We start from the raw sequence: 18,780 nt of genomic DNA, 5'->3' as shown, positions 1-18,780 counted from the left end.
AGATAAATCTCCGTCCCAGTTTCAGGTCTTTTGCAGACTCCAACAGGTTTTCATCCAGAATGGTCCTGTATTTGGCTGCATCCATCTTCCCTGTCCCTGCTGAAGAAAAGCAGGCCCAAACCATGATTCTGCCACCACCATGTTTGACAGTGGGGATGGTGTGTTGAGGGTGATGAGCTGTGTTGCTTTTATGCCAAACATATCGTTTTGCGTTGTGGGCAAAAAGTTGGATTTTGGTTTCATCTGACCAGAGCACCTTCTTCCACATGTTTGGTGTGTCTCCCAGGTGGCTTGTGGCAAACTTTAGACAAGACTTTTTATGGATATCTTTGAGAAATGGCTTTCTTCTTGCCACTCTTCCATAAAGGCCAGATTTGTGCAGTGTACGACTGATTGTTGTCCTATGGACAGACTCTCCCACCTCAGCTGTAGTTCTCTGCAGTTCATCCAGAGTGATCATGGGCCTCTTGGCTGCATCTCTGATCAGTCTTCTCCTTGTCTGAGCTGAAAGTTTAGAGGGATGGCCAGGTCTTGGTAGATTTGCAGTGGTCTGATACTCCCATTTCAAAATAATCACTTGCACAGTGCTCCTTGGGATGTTTAAAGCTTGGGAAATCTTTTTGTATCCAAATCCGGCTTTAAACTTCTCCAACAGTATTGCGGACCTGCCTGGTGTGTTCCTTGGTCTTCATGATGCTCTCTGCGCTTCCCCTCCTTTTTCTTTTCTTTTTCCTTTTTTTTTTTTTTTTTTTTTTTGGGTGTGGTTTGTAGGGGTAGGTTGGGTGGAGCTCGGGTGTGTGCAGCCACACACACACACACACACACACACACACACACACACACACACACACACACACACACACACACACACACATATATATATATATAGTACTGCCCTTTTGTGAGAAACCATTGCCCGTTTAGGCTCTGAGGAAAGGGGTTCTCCCCTGAAACGCATCAGCCATTTTGTTGGGGTATTGCTCGATATGCTTGATATCAGGTCCAGGCTTGTTGATGTTCGGAGGAGTGGACTCTGCTGTATTGATTATTCCTTTTATCAATACTCGTTTGTGAGTATTCATTTTGCTATGTGTTTTGTTTGAATAAAGCTCTATCAGTGGTAATGCACTAGGTCGGTGTGCCCCCCCTTTTATTTTATTTTTTTTTTTTTGCTTCTTTTAGTTTCTGAATACCCATTATTCTGTGGAGGGCTGCAAGATGATAGACAATACCATGTGAAGCTGATTACACCACACATTGAAGACCTTGACACCAGAGCGCAGAAGTTTCTGCTTTTCTTTCTAATAAAACAATTCTAGTCAGGTTTTATTAGAGCTTTCAGTGATAATTAGTAGGAGAGTGCTCAGCCTTCTAGGGAAATGTTCGCCACCAATTAGCCCAAACAAAGCTTGATAGGGAAAATAGCTGGGCACTTGCACCTATGAGCCTAGTATTCTATCACTTCCATGAATTGTTAAACATACTTGACAATTATAGCTTTATACCGATTCCCAGGATTATCCAATCGCAAAGCTAGCACGTCCATTGTTAAACACAAACAAATTATTTTTGAGTGATACGTCGTGCAAGCTAGTTTAATAGATCTTATACATATTCATATATATGAATTATTTTAGTACAGAAACGCATTAATCAAGTCCTTGTCTTGATCTCTTCATGCAAAATTCCCTACTACTACATCCTCCTGACATAAGAATAACGCACAAACAAAATGAAGGTTAAACACCCTATTAAAATTGATTAAAACAGACACTTTCTTCCATTAAATGTAAATGGAAGAAATAAACCTGTCTGCTGCATTGTAAAGACTATGAGCAGCCTTTGGAATCCCTTGTCAAGTTAGAATGCACATTTGCTGCCATAGATTACAGAAAACCTCTTGTTATGAAGTGTTTTTGTAGCAAAGCAGGGACATGGTCACTGCTTTTTCAGACTTAACGGGATTTGTAAAGGGCAAATTTTTTTTCTTTAAAAAATAACAAACATGTCACGCTTGCATGCTCTGTGCAGTGATTTTGCACAGAACAGCCCTAATCATCCTCTTTTAGGATCCACTGATGGTGCTCCTGGCTCCTCCTCTGTGTGCCACCAAAGGGAGTCAGAATAGCATCCTATTTTGGAGCTACCTGTCGTTATAGACATAGACAGTACGGGGATAATGAGAGATATTGCCTCAATATACAAGTATAGGGTTGGGTACCATCATCCTATAATTGTATAGTGGAGAAGAGGGAGATAAGTCAAGGGCTACTCCAAGCAAGGCCCTTGACCATCCATGGTAGTTAGGACCATTACGGTACCCAGTTGTACAACAAGGGATTATAAAAAACTGTATTTATTACAAAATAGACAATACAAAATTAACAACAAAAACAGGTAATTGTTGAAATTCATGACAATAACATTAACCAAAGTATTCCTCGTCAGGATGTTTAACCTTCTTAAAAGGAAGTCACACCTGCATTGGCACACCCAATATTTCGAACTATACATTCAGGAAAAAGTATGTCCACTAGGCCTTCGGATTCAGGTATTCACCATTTTAAAAGACCCCCCCCCCCCCATTGTTTTTTAAAAATCATGGGAGGATACATTGACTAATTGTAGTTTTAGAGTTGATGAGACATCTTGCCGTCCAATACTGTGCCGACATAGCCTTGTTGGATGGTGAGATTGATCGACTCAACAGGCAGTTCCCTAATATCATGGACTCCACCTCCTTCCCTGAAAAATGGAAGGAGGTGAGAGCGTTTAGAGGTCCTTAACCTCTTCCCGCCCGCCCTATAGCCGAATGATGGCTATAGAGCAGGCGCTTTCGTCCGGGAGGCCGTCCCTGGACGTCCTGTTTACTTCCGCAATGCGCGCTGCCGCGGGCGCGCATCGGGGAAGTTCTGTGTTTGCCGTGTCCCCCGGAGACAGGCAAACACAGATCGCTGTAAACTGCCAATCACAGCGGCCGTTTACAGCGTGATTGGTGTGTCCAATGTGAGATGATCTCATATGTAAACATATGAGATCCTCTCTCAGCGCCGCTCTCCCTCCTCACACAGACAGTGTGTGAGAGGGGAGAGATGAACGGCTGCAGCGGCCGTAAGTGTAAAAAAAAAAGTAAAAAAAAGTGCCATCCACCCCAGTGCCATCCACCCCAGTGCCACCTGTTAGTGCCATTTGTCCCCAGTGCCATTTGTCCCCAGTGCCATTTGTCCCCAGTGCCATTTGTCCCCAGTGCCATTTGTCCCCAGTGCCATTTGTCCCCAGTGCCATTTGTCCCCAGTGCCATTTGTCCCCAGTGCCATTTGTCCCCAGTGCCATTTGTCCCCAGTGCCATTTGTCCCCAGTGCCATATGTCCCCAGTGCCATTTGTCCCCAGTGCCATTTGTCCCCAGTGCCATTTGTCCCCAGTGCCATTTGTCCCCAGTGCCATTTGTCCCCAGTGCCATTTGTCCCCAGTGCCATTTGTCCCCAGTGCCATTTGTCCCCAGTGCCATTTGTCATCAGTTCCACGTGTCATCAGTGCCACATAGTACCACATATTAGTGCCATCTGTCATCAGTGCCACGTATCAGTGCCATTTGTTATCAGTGCCACTTGTCAGTGTCACGTGCCATCAATGCCACCTATCAGTGCCATCTGTCATCGGTTGCAAGTATTAGTGCCATCTGTGCCACATATTAGTGCCATCTGTCATCGGTGCCACGTATTAGTGCCACGTGTCATCAGTGCCATGTATAAGTGCCACATATTAGTGCTACGTGTCATCAGTGCCACGTGTCATCAGTGCCACGTGTCATCAGTGCCATGTGTCATTGTCCTGGTGCTCCAGGGCCTTCAAAAGTGTAATAGGTAGTCAACAAGTTAGATGTGTAATTTATGCTCCTAGAACACATGATGGCGCCCCCTGCATGTTGGGCCTCTCTATGTGGCCAGGCTGTGAAAAAGTCCCACACATGTGGTATTGTAATACTCAGGAGAAGTAGAAAAATTTTGTTGGGGGTGTCATTTGTGGTATACACATGCCATGTGAGAGAAATAACCTATTACAATGACAATTTTGTGGAAAAAAAAAAAAAAAAAAAAATGAAAAATCTTAATTTTGCAAAGAATTGTGGGGGAAAAAAATGACCACATCAAAAAGCTCACCATGCCTCTTACTAAATACCTTGCAATGTCTACTTTCCAAAAAGGGGTCATTTGGGGGGTATTTGTACTTTCCTGACTTGTTCGGGTCACAAGAAGCGAGATAGGCCACCAGTACATCAGATGTGATCAATTTTGTGCGGTTCGCACCACAGCTTGTAGACTCTCTAACTTTCACAAAGACCAAATAATATCCACTAATTTGGGTTATTTTTACCAAAGATATGTAGCAGTATAAGTTGTGGCCAAAATTTATGAAGAAAAATTAATAATTTGCATAATTCTGTCACAGAAACAAAGAAATATGCGTTTTTTTTTCAACATTTTCGGTCTTTTTTCATTTATGGCGCAAAAAATAAAAACCCCAGAGGTGATCAAATACCACCAAAAGAAAGCTCTATTTGTGGGGAAAAAAAGGACAAAAAATTCATTTGGGTACAGTGTTGCATGACTGAGTAATTGTCATTCAAAGTGTGAGAACACCGAAAGCTGAAAATTGGTCTGGGCAGGAAGGGTGTTCAAGTGCCCAGTAAGCAAGTGGTTAACAAGGAAAATTATTGTGAAGAAACGAGGCAAGTTTGTCCAAGACAAACTTGCCTACTCAGAAGGGTACGCCTATAAATGTGCAGGCAGACCACAATCTAGAAGGAATGCAACACGAAATCGTAAACCACAAACTGCTACAAAGGATTTATCTGAATCCGATTCCTCCATCTCCTCACTGTCTTCACAGGTTACATCATGTTCTATTAATCCACGTGCATCGGGTATTCCCCGCAAAAGATCCCTTACTGATGATGGACATCCTACTAAAGAATCGAAAAGGGTAAAAAACTTGGCAAAACACACAACGCAACAGCCACCACGTTTGGGGGCACAGACCCCCAAAAATGGGGCTTCAACTTTGCATAATATCCCTAAGTTACTTCAACCCCATACCCAAACACTTTTTCCCACGACTATTTTAATGCCAACGACTCCAGAGCCCACCCGATGAGGGAGCTTGGATTCGTTTGTGCTGAAAACCCCTATGCCCAGCACATCTCAGAACCTACTGTTATAGATTCTACTAATTCACCTACCCTTAATATCATTAATCTCACACCCTATGTACTGACCTCTGAGGAGGAACAGGTTTTACAATTGAGTCTGGGATTTTGTCCCTCTGAAGCTATTAATATTTACGAAACAATTAAAGATTTGTATTTATTTGCTCGGAATCTTATTTATAGTTTCATTTTTGACCAGGATTGGAAAAAACTAAACCTTGAAAAAGAATTGGCTGAGAGGACTAAAAAAACAGGGCTTGCACAGACTGTGAGGCTCGTACCCAGCATGGACATAAAATTTTAGGAGCTTCCCAGGGACTCGGTGATAGTAAAAAATTTGGAATACCTTCACTCCAGCAGTATTGGGGGTGCACCGAATGGGTTTTTTGGTGCCGAAACCGATACCGAAAATGAAAAATACACTAGCCCAAAAACCAATGCCGAAAAAGATGAATACTGAAAATGACTGTTTTTTATTTATTTTTTTATTATTTTTTTACAGGAGACTGGCCAGAGACTGCACACGTGGTACAGGAGACTGGCCAGAGACTGCACATGTGGTACAGGAGACTGGCCAGAGACTGCACACGTGGTACAGGAGACTGGCCGGAGACTGGCCAGAGACTGCACACGTGGTACAGGAGACTGGCCAGAGACTGCACACATGGTACAGGAGACTGGCCAGAGACTGCACACGTGGTACAGGAGACTGGCCAGAGACTGCACACGTGGTACAGGAGACTGGCCAGAGACTGCACACGTGGTACAGGAGACTGGCCAGAGACTGCACACGTGGTACAGGAGACTGGCCAGAGACTGCACACGTGGTACAGGAGACTGGCCAGAGACTGCACACGTGGTACAGGAGACTGGCAAGAGACTGCACACGTGGTACAGGAGATCAATGCAGCCTTGCCAGGTTCCTTTTAAATGCAGCCTGCCAGCGCCCAGCAGCCTACCAGTGCCCATCATTTGCAGGCTGCCTGTGCCTCACCAGTGGCCATCATACAGCCTGCCTTAGTATGTCAAACAGGATCAGGACAGCTTGTCGGTATGATCAGCGGGAGGAGCATTATCAGTGTGCAGCACCACGGGGGTTAAGCAGTGAAGCGAGTGGGCTGTTTCTAACAGCATGTCAAACATGTCCTGCACTCTTAACCCCTGAGGTGCTGCACACTGATAATGCTCCTCCCTCTGATCATACCGACAAGCTGCTCTTTAATGCGGTGTGCTGACCGCTTTCCTCCATAGATAGAGCACTGTTTTGCTTTCAGCCGCCTTGTCGAGAGAGGGGAGGGGAGGGGAGGAGCTCTCCAGAACGACACCCCCGGGCGGGGCCCCACACAATTTTTGTCGCCCTTATAGGCACAATTTCCTTTTCGGCATTTTGACGTAAAGGCCATTTTCGCCCCAAATTTCGGCGCATCCCTAGTATTGCTATATTAGCCATGTTTGGGACCTTGCAGGTTCATGTTTAAAGGAGTTGTAAAGTCAAGTTTTTCATCTTAACGGCATTAAGATGATAAAAAGCCTCCTGTGTGCAGCTCCCATCTCAGCCCCCCAAATACTTGCCTGAGCCCATCTCTGTCCAGTGATATCCACGAGTGTTTCGGCCATCTGGCACTCTCCCTCCCAATTGGCTGAGACACAGCAGCTGTGTCATTGGCATCTACTGCTGTCAATTAAAATAAGTTAGCCAATCAGGAGAGGTGGGGGGTGGGGCTGAACCGCAGCTCTGTGTTTGAACGGACACATGGAGCTGCAGCTCGGCTTGGGTGCCCCCATAGCAAGCTGCTTGCTGTAGGGGCATTTGTCAGGAGGGAGGGGCCAGGTGCACAGAAGAGGGACCAGAGAAAAGGAGGATCTGGGCTGCTATGTGCAAAACCACTGCACAGAGCAGGTAAGTATAACGTGTTTGTTATTTTTATAGAAAAAAAAGAGAAACTTTACAATCCCTTTAAAGATATGTCTGCTTATATGAAGAATGCTTACTTTCCATTACTTGATTTATACATTTTTTAGAATAACTTATTTGGGCTTGTTCCAGCATCTTACTCTTTTTCTAATATCAAATGTTTTGTTGCCTTCCTCTAGGAACAAGTGATAATGAACTTGGACAGTCGCCTGCTTGTGTACCCACTGTACATCTGCTGCAACTTCTTGTACACATCTCCTGAGAAACGGGCAGAATCAGAAGGTCAGCTGGACAACAATGACAGCTAAGAAGACAACTGCACACAAATATCTCAAAGTATAATTAGAAAGGGAACATTTATTTTTTTTGCCGTCTGGTTTATTTTGCTGAACTATTTGTGCTCTAGTTTCAGTATTTGACCTTTGCTGTGGGGTTCTGCAGCTTGTAAAGCCTTTTTCTGTTGGATATAAAGAATGTAACGTTGAATGCACCAGGGTATATTTATGAATTCTAGGGCAAAGGATAAAGAGTAATATGGCTTTCGGCAGCTAGTCCCATTCAGATCATTTTAAAGAAATGGGATTTAAAGGGACTTCCCCCAGAAAACTAAATTGTTCTCATCTGAGAGAGATCCCTGTAAAAACACGGGCCCTCCCTTCCCACACAAGTGTTTAAGGGTATCTAAGATTGTCGGAGAAGAAAATCATTGCAGTACGTAGCCCTGCTGCAATAGCAGAGTTCAGCAGCAGATAGTTGGCTAGGCAAATTCTGCAAATTGAACTGGAAGTTTAGGTGAAATCTATGACAGTGTTGAGAACCCTTTGTATTGAATGCAATCTGTCATTCTTTATTTACTTGCCAAGATTTTCTTCCTATAGAGAAAAACCATAATGAATCCTGGAATTTCCCCAACATGGTACATTTGGCTTGGAACTTATGTGCGCTCTGGCATTAGGAGATAATTAAATATATTCACAACTGAGCCAGGTTAACCAGATAGTAAGCGATACCATTTTTAGCATTGTTGGATCCCAAACTGCTGACTTTCAGTTTTCTTTGAACTTCCATTTTTAAGTTGGAAAATCAAAGCTATGTCCTAACCTTGGTCAATTTATAACTTTCTTTGCTCTAGTTTTCAAAGAAAGCCTGTGTCTTACAGAATGTAGGCTGTTCTGCCAAAAGTGCTGCTTTACCATCGCAAGCCAAATGTTACCTTTAAAATATATGTATATATAATGTTCTGTTTAGACTTGTAGCTGGTGCTTATATTTTTTTAAGTAGCTTTTCAAAGGAATGCAGCAATCTGCCATGCAGATTTTGTTATTTATTTTGTAATAATGAAGGGTGGCCCATACAAAGCTCAAACTTGATGAGCAAGATGTGAGTATTTGCAAGGATTGGGCTGCGTAGGGCTTCTTCTGGCAGCGCCAAGCTTCTGAATGTTGGAAGTACATATTACATCACACAGAGATTCTCCTGTTTGGAAATCTCAATGCGATCTGTCATTATTCTTTTCTATGGAACCTAAAAAGTGCTAATCCTATGGGGTTGCCAAACAAAGACTGGCATGCTATTTAATGCCTACTATTTAACAAAGGAGGAAGGAAATTTTTAATGTCCTGTTTTCATAATTTTGTTGTAACTATCTATGTTCTTTGTTTAAAAAAAAAACATTTTTTTTTTTTTCAGACAAACATGTTTTTTCCTTTTATTTTTTAATATAGTTCACCTATAAGCCTTAAAGATCCTGCAGACCTCCAGCTTAACTGTTGAATGCTTTCTAGAGATGAGCTTTTAGTGTGTCTGAAGAAATGTCATTGTAGACCTAAGATAATGAAGGCGGGCTCTTGTTAAAACTTACACTAACTTCATTACCTTCTTATGTTTCGGGATTGAAGTCTAAGTAGTTGCCTGCAGTATGAAATGGAAAAAGCCAGATGAGTTGTTTAATATTTGAGAATTGAGTCCCTGCCTTGGTATCTAGATAAGGACCTCTCACCAATTTCCCTATTCTGAATATTAGTGACAGTGACTTAGTGTCCTGAAGCCAGAGGATGAGCCGAACACCCAGGAAACTAACAGTTTGAGGTAATCTAAGGCAGCCTTCATATTTTCTAATAATAAAAGGTTGTCAGATATCCAGAAGCAGAGACTTTCACTTAAACATATTCTTTAATACCCAGAAGTCCTAAATCCCTATTGCACACACAATAATTTTGCAGACACAAACTTTACCCTGTAAAATTATTGATGGCATCATCACTATAGTCTATACAGAGAGCAGAACTGGGAGTGAAGTTCCTTCTCCTACAAGCTCAAAACTAGCATAAAACTATAGGGGGTAGGTACAAGACCAGTCACACTGCTCAAGGTAAGAGAAAATGGCAGTTAACAGTCTTATTATATGAAGCTCCGGCACAAAATGAAATTGCAGGAGGTACAGTGAGGTATATAAAAAAAAAAATCAAATTTTGTTGCCTTGCAGCCTGAAAAGACAGTTTTAAGTTTTATCCAGTTGTATTTACTAGTGCAACTTAACATCCAAGTTAAAGCTTTAACTCTACGTGTCAGAAAAGAATCCAAAACCGAATCACTGAGTTGGAAAAGGATCACCCCCTTGTGTCCGTATTTTGTTTACCACCTTTTGCTTTAATTACAGCCTTTAGTCTGTTGGGATAGGTCTCTTACTGGCCAGCTCACCAGGTGAAAACAAGACAGCCTAAAGCAAACAATTGCAGCCAGCACATCTAAGAATTGGTAAGCTGCAATGTAATGTTTGTTTTTGGGTTTATTACTGCTTTCAAGCGGTATTAAATTCAAAAAAACAAAAATGTAATATAGGGCAGATTACCAATCAGATGTGGTGGCTGAATTAGTTTACTTTTTTTTTTTTAACAGCTTTTTTCCCCTCTGTTTTTACCTGGTGATCTGGCCAGTAACATAGCTCCTATATTATAGTGCCTATATTATGTTCCTATATTATGAAGGAGCATAGGAGCCACTTTTTGGACAGCAACATTGACAGTCTGGGGGAAGGTAGAGTTGGATGTATTGGCAGATTTAGATACACTAGCAAATTGAAGTCAAACTGCAACCCACACATAAAGGTTTAACATAAATTAAAACTGATCATTGTAGGCACCACTGTCAGTGGTAAATGGGTTGTCTCATCTTTGCAACTGATAACCGTCCATCTTCCCATTGCATGTTCCTTAAAGGAGCTCTCAAAAGTAGTTGGTGCTGTAGTGACCCCAGCTGGACACTGGAAAATGTACGACACGGATCTTCAATTTAGGTCCAAGAGATTTATATATTGAAGATCACATAACAAACAGTGCAATATTTTGGGGCCATGCAGGACCCCTTCGTCAGGCATGTGATGTGTTCTTCAATTAAAAAAAGTTTGTACCTAATAAAAGATCTGTGGTATGCTGGTGAATATTTACATTGTGGTATTTTTGTAACTGATACATCTGCAGGTGAGCTTGTTCTCTTGAAAAACAGATTTGCTGGATTATCAGCTGAAAGGAAGCCTAGGAAAAAAACAAATGCAGCTATCACATCTAAGAATTGGTAGGCTGTAATATAATGGTCTTAATACTGCTTTAAATATTGAATTAAAGTAGAAGTCCAGTACTACCCTGTAAGAGCAGTGGTCATCAACCCTGTCCTCAGGCTCACTAACAGGTCAGGTTTGCATGATAACTGGAATACATCACAGGTGATATAATTTGCTGCTCAGCAATTGCAGTATTCTAGTCTGCATCTCCCCAAGGTAATACATAAAGCCTGGCCTGTTAGTGGGCCCTGAGGACAGGGTTGATGACCACTGATGTAGAGGAAAGATCTTTATACTTGCTTCCTGAGGGCTCTCTGATCCATGTATATGATCTCCCCAGCAGCCAGCTTCAGTGTAGAGAGATCCCTGACAACGGCTGCAATGCCTATACAGTGACGTCACCCATAGACTTAAAGCGGGAGTCCACCGGGACTCCGCGTTTTTTTTTTTTTTTTTTTTTTTTTTAAAAGCCAGCAGCTACAAATACTGCAGCTGCTGACTTTTAAAATAGTGACACTTACCTGTCCAGCGCGCCCGCGATGTCGGCACCCGAAGCCGATCTGTAGATCGTATGTCGGGTGCTGCCGCCGCCATCTTGGGTGTGGGAATCAGGAAATGGAGCCTTTCGGCTTCATTTCCCGGTTCCCTACTGCGCATGCGCGAATCACGCTGCGCAATAAGGACGGTCCCCGCTGCCTCTGGGATCTGTGTGTTTCCCAGCAAGCAGCGGGGCACTTGCGGAAAGGGGCGGGCACTTGCGGAAAGGGGCGTAATATACGCCCCTTTCCGCAGAGAGCTATCCCGGAAGTGGGTGCAGAATACCTGTACTGTACAGGTATCTGCACCCCCCTCCCCCCTGAAAGGTGCCAATTGTGGCGCCGGAGGGGGGGAGGGTTCCGATGAGCGGAGGTCCACTTTAGGGTGGACCTCCGCTTTAATAAAGGGCATCCGTTGTCTTCTGTCCCTTTTCTACACTGAAATCAACACTGGGAGCTGATCATGTGACTGCACCAGAGCGCTTAGAGAATAGGTAAGTATACACCTCTTTTCTCTACATGGTAGTTGGTATAAGGTATTTTAATGTACTTCTACTTCTGTTTAAATTAAAAATGTACAGTCATTGAAGAGCAACACAAATGATATTCCTTAGCGTTAGCACAAATCTGTACAGTGTATTACCTTACGTATATAATATTGGTAATGTTGCTGTTTGTGTACAGGTTATATTACTAATGGTGTGCCCAAAAGAATTCACAATCAGTGTAGGCTGCAGTATTGGATTTGTTTATGCAGCTATATCTAGTTATCTGTTTAGGAAATTTAAATGTCACACCTATTCGACATGGAAATACAAGTCTCAGTTATACACTGCTAATCAATGCTTGCCTTCCAGTAGCTTTTGTATAATACCAATTACTCCATTCTGGTCACCAGGGAATACCTCTTTCAGCAGAAGATATTCCTTTTCCCTAAGATTTGAATGTGACTTCAGCCGATGGCAGACTTTAACTCTCTGTTGGCTGAATACGGGTCACCGGAGTGCAAAAAGTTCTGTACTCCTGTGACCTACAGGAGAAGTAGAACCAAAAGAGCTTTGGACCTACTTCTCCATCGCGCAGTTATTTACTGCCTTTTTTTTTTTTATTCCCAAATTCTTGGGTATACTCAATTTGAAAATAAACGTCACTGAACAGTTACCCACAGGTGCTTAAAACTGAAGTGTTTTCAGTATGCATTTTTTTTTCTAGACACTTTGAAATCTAAAAAATGCTCATGAAGTCTTATCCTTCGCATATTTGCTATTGAGATTTCCCAGTAGGTCCCCGTTAAAGGGATCCTCCAGGCAAACAGCTCAAGTACACAGTTGAGATTTGTATGTATATATGTGCTCTCTTCACCTGCCAAACTATATTATTGACTCACACCTGTGTTTTTTTTTTTTTGTTTTGTTTTTCTCCAGCTGTTCTCTAAACCTCCCTTTTTCAGCATAGTTTAAATTTAATTTCTTCACTGTTTTCTGGTCTTGCATTTTTTCCGCATCACCTCCCTGCTACTTGGTCAGATTCAGTGTGGAGGCTGGTGGTGGAGAGTAAAATAGGGTTATATTCTTTCTTGTTGGTATGAGCACAGAGACGTTAATTGCAAGACTTGATACGCTTAATTAAAATCTTGCTGCAGGTAAGCCAGTGCACACTCACATCTTTCAATTGTGTATTTAGCTGTCTGACTAGCTTTCCAGTTTGCGTTATAGTAGGAATGTTTGCTGTACCAATGGTCTTGGAGAACACAGGTTTTGCAGGCAGACACCTAGAAGCAATAATTCTAAAATATGAAGGCTGGCTATAACCTGGAGTACCAATAATGTTTTTTTTTTTTTTTTAAAGTACAGCGCAGAGAATAGCAAAAAAAAAAAAATCAGGATTCAGTCAGCCAGATAAAGAGGGATTTCTGATTGGTCACTATGGTTTACGGTTTATTGACAACCTAGTTATTATTGAACTGATTTATATTGAATGGGCAGGAAAGGCAGAGTACACAGGGCAATCGCCTTAGGATGTATGGTCAAGCCGTGTTTTACACAGGCATACAGAATGGGGAGTGTGAGATTAAAATCAACTGAGCTGGGTGAAAAATTAGCTGGCTAGTGACTGCATTCTATCGGGTGCCTGAATAGCTGCCTTAATACTGTAGCTGAGGGCAGACATTCCTCCATCCACACAGTTTAGCATAGATGGGGGAATCCATTCTTTCACCTTCATTTTGCCCGTGAGATACACCAGAGAGAAATGAGCTATGCATGTTTAGCTTTAGAGGCAGCATAACATGATGTGGCAAACAATGGTTGGGGCAGTTCCAGCAACTTTCTAAAAGTAAGCCACATCTTCACCAAGCAAGCCACATCTTCCATTCCATGTAATTTGCAGCATTGGTTGTTGGGTTTTACATTTTGCCTGGATTGCAGCTTTAGCAGTGCCCTTGATTTAGTACGATTACCCTTTATTACCCACTTTCAAGGCCTTAAAGTACATAGTCCTAATGACATGACTTTGCATCAGTGTCAAATGCATTGTAAACTAGTGTGGCATGTGACCTTTTTATGACTCGCACAATGCCTTGAATTTTTTTATATTCTGTGTATTGGCCTTTGACGCTCAGTCTATAGAATGTTTGTTTCCATGTAATGGAAACTCCTTTTACGGCCTGGACTGTAGAAATGGAGAAAAGTTCTCATCAGTCAAAGCTCTGGTTCATAATTTCCTAATAATATAGCTCTTTCTGGCTGACACTGTGTGTGACATTGTGTAGAATAAAACTTAAATGGTTTAGAAGAGACTCTGCCGAGTACAGATAAATCATAATTTTTTTTTTTCGGCCAGTGTATGCTCTTCTAAATTTTAAATAAGTGTTCCTTATTTGTATAACCTGCGGAAGCAGTGGATGTTTTATGTATTCTGTTCTGTTTGGCAGTCTCTTGGATCTGACTTATGGATAATGAGTAGTAATGGTTGCAGTGATTGGTGGCCAAGAGCCACCTGTAAAATCTGCATATGTGTGTAGCTTACAGAAAGCTAGTTTTATAGCTAAGCCATGGGTAAAATTAGGTGTTACCCTTGCAGTGGGACACCTCCTGGACTGCAAGGGATAAATGCTTGTTTTTGACTCGTGGAACATAAAAAAAAGTTTTACTAGTCTTATCCCTCACCGCCCCGCCAGCTAGTGTATTTCTCCTCTTCTCTCTGACGCTCCAGGATGTGGGCTACTCCTGATGTCCTCATTTACAGTGCAGGAGTTCCTGTGACCTATGGAGCAGGGAGAAGATTGACCTTCTGGACTAGTTGTGCGGCTGTGAAGAAGTCAGCGGGAGTAAGGGATAAGCTTTTTATGACTGCACTTTATTATTCCCTTTTGATAAAATGAGTATTGAATCCTTGCTGTGTGGGGGAGCCCCACTGCAAGACTAGGTGTGGATTTTCCTTGTAGAAAAGCCTTACTATCATTTGCATTTAACATTGGGTTGCAGATGCATTATGTTTTGAGAAGGTGAATATAATTTCAGCTGTAGAATACAGTGGTGCGTGGAGTACACCCTGATAAACGGGTGTTTTCACAACATCTGAATGGATGTTTAGTGCCTGTTCACAAAGCTGCAGGAGATTATTTTCATGCCACCCTTAGGCCGGGTTCACACCGGAGCGATGCAGGAACGCCGCGAATCCGCTGCGTTTTCCCGCATCGCATGCCTCCCGCCGGCAGTTCACACTGCCCTATGCGGACTGCTGGGAGTGTCAGTGAAATGTTAATGACACCCCCAGATCAGTTCGCATATCGCAGTGCGATCTGCAAACTTGGATCGCATGGTGTGAACACCCATGCGTTCCGATTCTGCTGCGGACCAAAAAAGGGTCCCGTGCGAGTTTGCGGCGGGTGCGATGAGAATTCAGCCATACTATCTGTATGGCTGAACTCGCATCGCTCAGAGATCGGATGTGATTTGCACTGCAGTGCGGTGCGAATGACATCCGGTTCTCGCTGCCGCAGCGGTGTGAACCCAGCCTAAATGACCGCTTTTTCCACCCTCAATAGACTTCTATATAAGCTGCCTTTTAAAGTATATCCAAATCCATTTGTGTCTCGCTCACTTCTTCTGCAGACTCAATAGGAAAGAGGGAAATCTCCACTTTGATGTCACTGGAACAGTGTCACCATTGGAAGATTTCCATTTTATTCTCATTCTAGTGGGAACTCAACATTTTGGATATACCCCAGCTCTCATTCCTGGTAAAATCTGTGATCAGAACAATTGGAGAAAGTGTATCTCCCTAACAGGGATATACTGCAATTGAAACCTGACACAGGGTTCTAATCCCTCACCTCTGTATCCAAATGTAAAACGTTTTTGTTAAAGTTATACTTTGTAATTCTATTCAGCAACTATCCCCTGCCAGACTGCACAGCCAAGAGGGTGACTACACTCTGTTAAAATGTATGTTTTATCCTTTTGCGTTTTATAAAGCGATTACCTTATCAGCATAGGTTTAGCAAGCAAACTACATTAATAGACTTAAAACATGCACAGCAAATACTGCATTTTTATGGAAAGCTAAGCAGGGCTGGGAGGAGGACATGTTACATTGGTAAAGCTTCGACCAATTTAAGTATGCACATGCACTACCTTTGGAACTGAAGAATTACTTTAGTAGTCTCCACTATTACAGCAATCACTGGCCTGTCCTCATCTCCCCCTCCAGCTGGCGACATCTCTCCCCGGGCTACTTCCGGCTATTGCGGCTCTGGCGCTGTGATTGGCCAGACCCGTAATTATGAAAAGAATAAAATACTCTCACAAAAATGGTGGGATATCTAGCTCATCAATTTGAAAAAATGTGATGCTGGTATAGTTCTCTCCTATATAAGATCCAGTCCTTCCCAATGTCCAGCAGTCAAAAGGGAAGGAGAAACAGCGGCAAGATAGCCACTGAACTTCCAGAACTAGCTTGAATCACAAGCAACCAGAAGTGGCATCACAGGGAGCGATAACATGTTTTAGAGCATGTACAAAGCTCCTTTGTCAAACCTCATGCCTGGGAAGGAATCGAGCTGGATTTATAGGGGACAGACTCCAAAGTCAAATAATAAAAACAAAAATATATGCACACAAACAGGCAAGAGGTTTAAAAATTCATTTAGTAATAAAAAAAAAGAATGTAAGGCAGTATGGAACTACAATTTCCAGCCTGCCCGCCAAGCAGTAAATACAATAAATAACAAACACTTCAGAGATTAAAAGGATAATTGGTTAAGAAAATTGAAGCTGCAGTTATGTTATATAATGAATACATATTTTAAAAGCATGTACATATTATGTTTGTTACACAGGACCATGGTCATAATATATGGAATACTGATGTGTATAGATTATACAGCACATGTGTCAATGTGTAGGAATACACACATCTGCATAATAGGCTAGTAAAGCTACACAGTTAATTACAGTGCACTTGCACTGTATGCACTTGCTATGGAAGTCAATATTCATAGTTATAGAAGTCAGAAGTTTTTGTGTATAATGTATTACAAGGGGGAGGGTGGTCTCTAGCACAAGAGGAGCCTGCGGAAAATAAATAAATAAATAGAAATTGTTAGTGCAAATATGAAAAAGTTAATTTATTATGACACGCACTCATAGTTGGGGTTTATAGCGACTGTCTGGTGGCCACCCGAAGATGGTTATAGTATAGAACCCACCTCCAACTCTTTGTTCAGGTGGACTGAACATTTATATATCCAATATGTCTCCCTTTGGTAGAGCCATTGAAAAGTCTCCACCACAGGGAAATCCCTGGACACAGTCTCCATAAGGCATACTCGTAGACCATTGTTGGACTTATTGTGGTACTCTAGAAAGTGTCTAGGCAAACTATGCCTGTCATTACCATTTTCAATGAAAAGATAATGCTAGTCTAAGCTTTTTCTGAATGTGTCCTGATGGCCCTGCATGTGTAGTGTAACCTTTTATGGGCAGACTAAACAGTACACTACAAACTTCTGCTCCTCCTTTGACTGCTGGATGGTGGAAAGGACTGGAGGGGAGCCAGGACAGAGTCCTATACCAGCGTTACGTTTACAGATTGATGAGCTAGATATTCCACCATGTTTGTGAAAGCTTTATAGCCTGAGCCTATGTGCTGAAGTACATTTTTGAAAATCTCAAACTATGGGGACACTAGTTTTGGTGATCTGGGGGTTCCCAATAGAGTCCCTTAATTTTCAGGCATTCCCTCCCACTTCCTGTTTTGACTGTGGGACAGGAAGTGAAGGGTAATCTCCCCAATGGGATAGCGGAGGGGAAGATGACCCTCATTCTGCCTGGCTGTACGCATATATGTGACCTCTTGGCAGTGGGCTTTAATGCCAAAAGACTGCATCTATGCATCCTAAATGTAAACATTCTATGCTGAGAGCACATGCCCTACATGCTCCCAGCATGATTGCTGTTGGGGATTGGAAAGTTCCCGATGCAGTCTAGAGCTTTCCATTCATTTGACTGCTGTAATTGGCTCCCTCCACCTCCCAGCATTTAGAAGCTCTTAAAGGGCCAGTAGGTGGCGGTGGAAAAAGTTAAGGTTCTCTGAGAGATTTACCCTAATTTCCTGTCCTGTCAGTGGTTTCACCAGACAGGAAGTAAAGGAAAATCTGTAACGGAACACACAAAGAAAAAACAATGATTAGAGGTTCCACTGAAGGGAAGAATCCAATTTGTCTGTGTTGCTGTTGGAGAGTTCCCTCATTTCCAGTCTGCTAAATGTCAGCGGGACAGGAAGTGAAGGGGAATCTCTGTATTGGAGATCCAGGTAACAAACCTGACTTGGATTTTTACCCTTCCCTACTTCAACCAAAACTTTTTTTTTTTTTTTTTTTTTTTTTACTGGACATACAGTTTAACCTGTGGGGGGTGGGTCATCAAATTTTTAAGCCACGTGATCACTTCTGCCTGAGAAACAGTTTACATGTATACTATCACCATTTAACAATATGAAACCGCAATTTGTTACACATGCTTTTATATATTTTGGTTATAAATGAATCGTTTAACTTTTTCCTGTTGACGTTCATTTTTGTGCTCAGCTGGGGAAACATGTTCTGCTAGTATAAAGTTGTTTTTTTTGTTTTTTTTAATTAACATGTATGTCTGTCATTCTGTGTGTCTAAAATGACTGTTAAGAAGACTCAAACACTGTGACACGGTAAAGATACTGTATGTATAAGTATTTTGCCGCCTACACTTGAAGTCTTAAGCTATAACAATTCCTCAGTTCCTCATCTATTATTTTTATTTATTTTTTTCCCCATCGCATTCGTTTGCTCTTTTTGAAATAAAAATAAAACACGGGTAGGTTGTCCTGTCTTTCTTTGCCATCTGTTTCATTTTGTTTTCTCTGCTATCAGTATTTTGACTTCAGATTATTTTTTTTTATTTTTTTGCATTGTTGCAGGGCAGTTGCCCGGAAGTATAAAAGTTTAAAGGTCAATAATGGCAGCATATGTATTTCTCTTATGGCTGGCTTTATAAGAGATGTATGAGATGACTGCCATCATAA

The 18,780-nt window shown here is 42.1% G+C and overlaps 1 protein-coding gene across 1 annotated transcript in view; it reads left to right on the top strand.

Moving 5' to 3' along the window:
• The window catches only part of GMCL1 (germ cell-less 1, spermatogenesis associated), a 209,386-nt gene extending 190,814 nt beyond the window's left edge, over positions 1–18,572 (top strand). The window contains exon 15 of the mRNA XM_077469455.1: positions 7,302–18,572. Coding sequence (XP_077325581.1) covers positions 7,302–7,430 — 129 coding nt within the window. The 3' untranslated portion in view covers positions 7,431–18,572. The remainder of the gene's footprint in view (positions 1–7,301) is intronic.
• Positions 18,573–18,780: the final 208 nt, after the last annotated feature.

The sequence above is a fragment of the Lithobates pipiens genome, unplaced genomic scaffold (genome assembly GCF_037356315.1).
Source record: "Lithobates pipiens isolate NorthernLeopardFrog02 unplaced genomic scaffold, aLitPip1_a1.2 Scaffold_8, whole genome shotgun sequence".
Lineage (NCBI taxonomy): Eukaryota > Metazoa > Chordata > Amphibia > Anura > Ranidae > Lithobates > Lithobates pipiens.
This window is presented reverse-complemented; position numbering and strand designations above follow the sequence as displayed.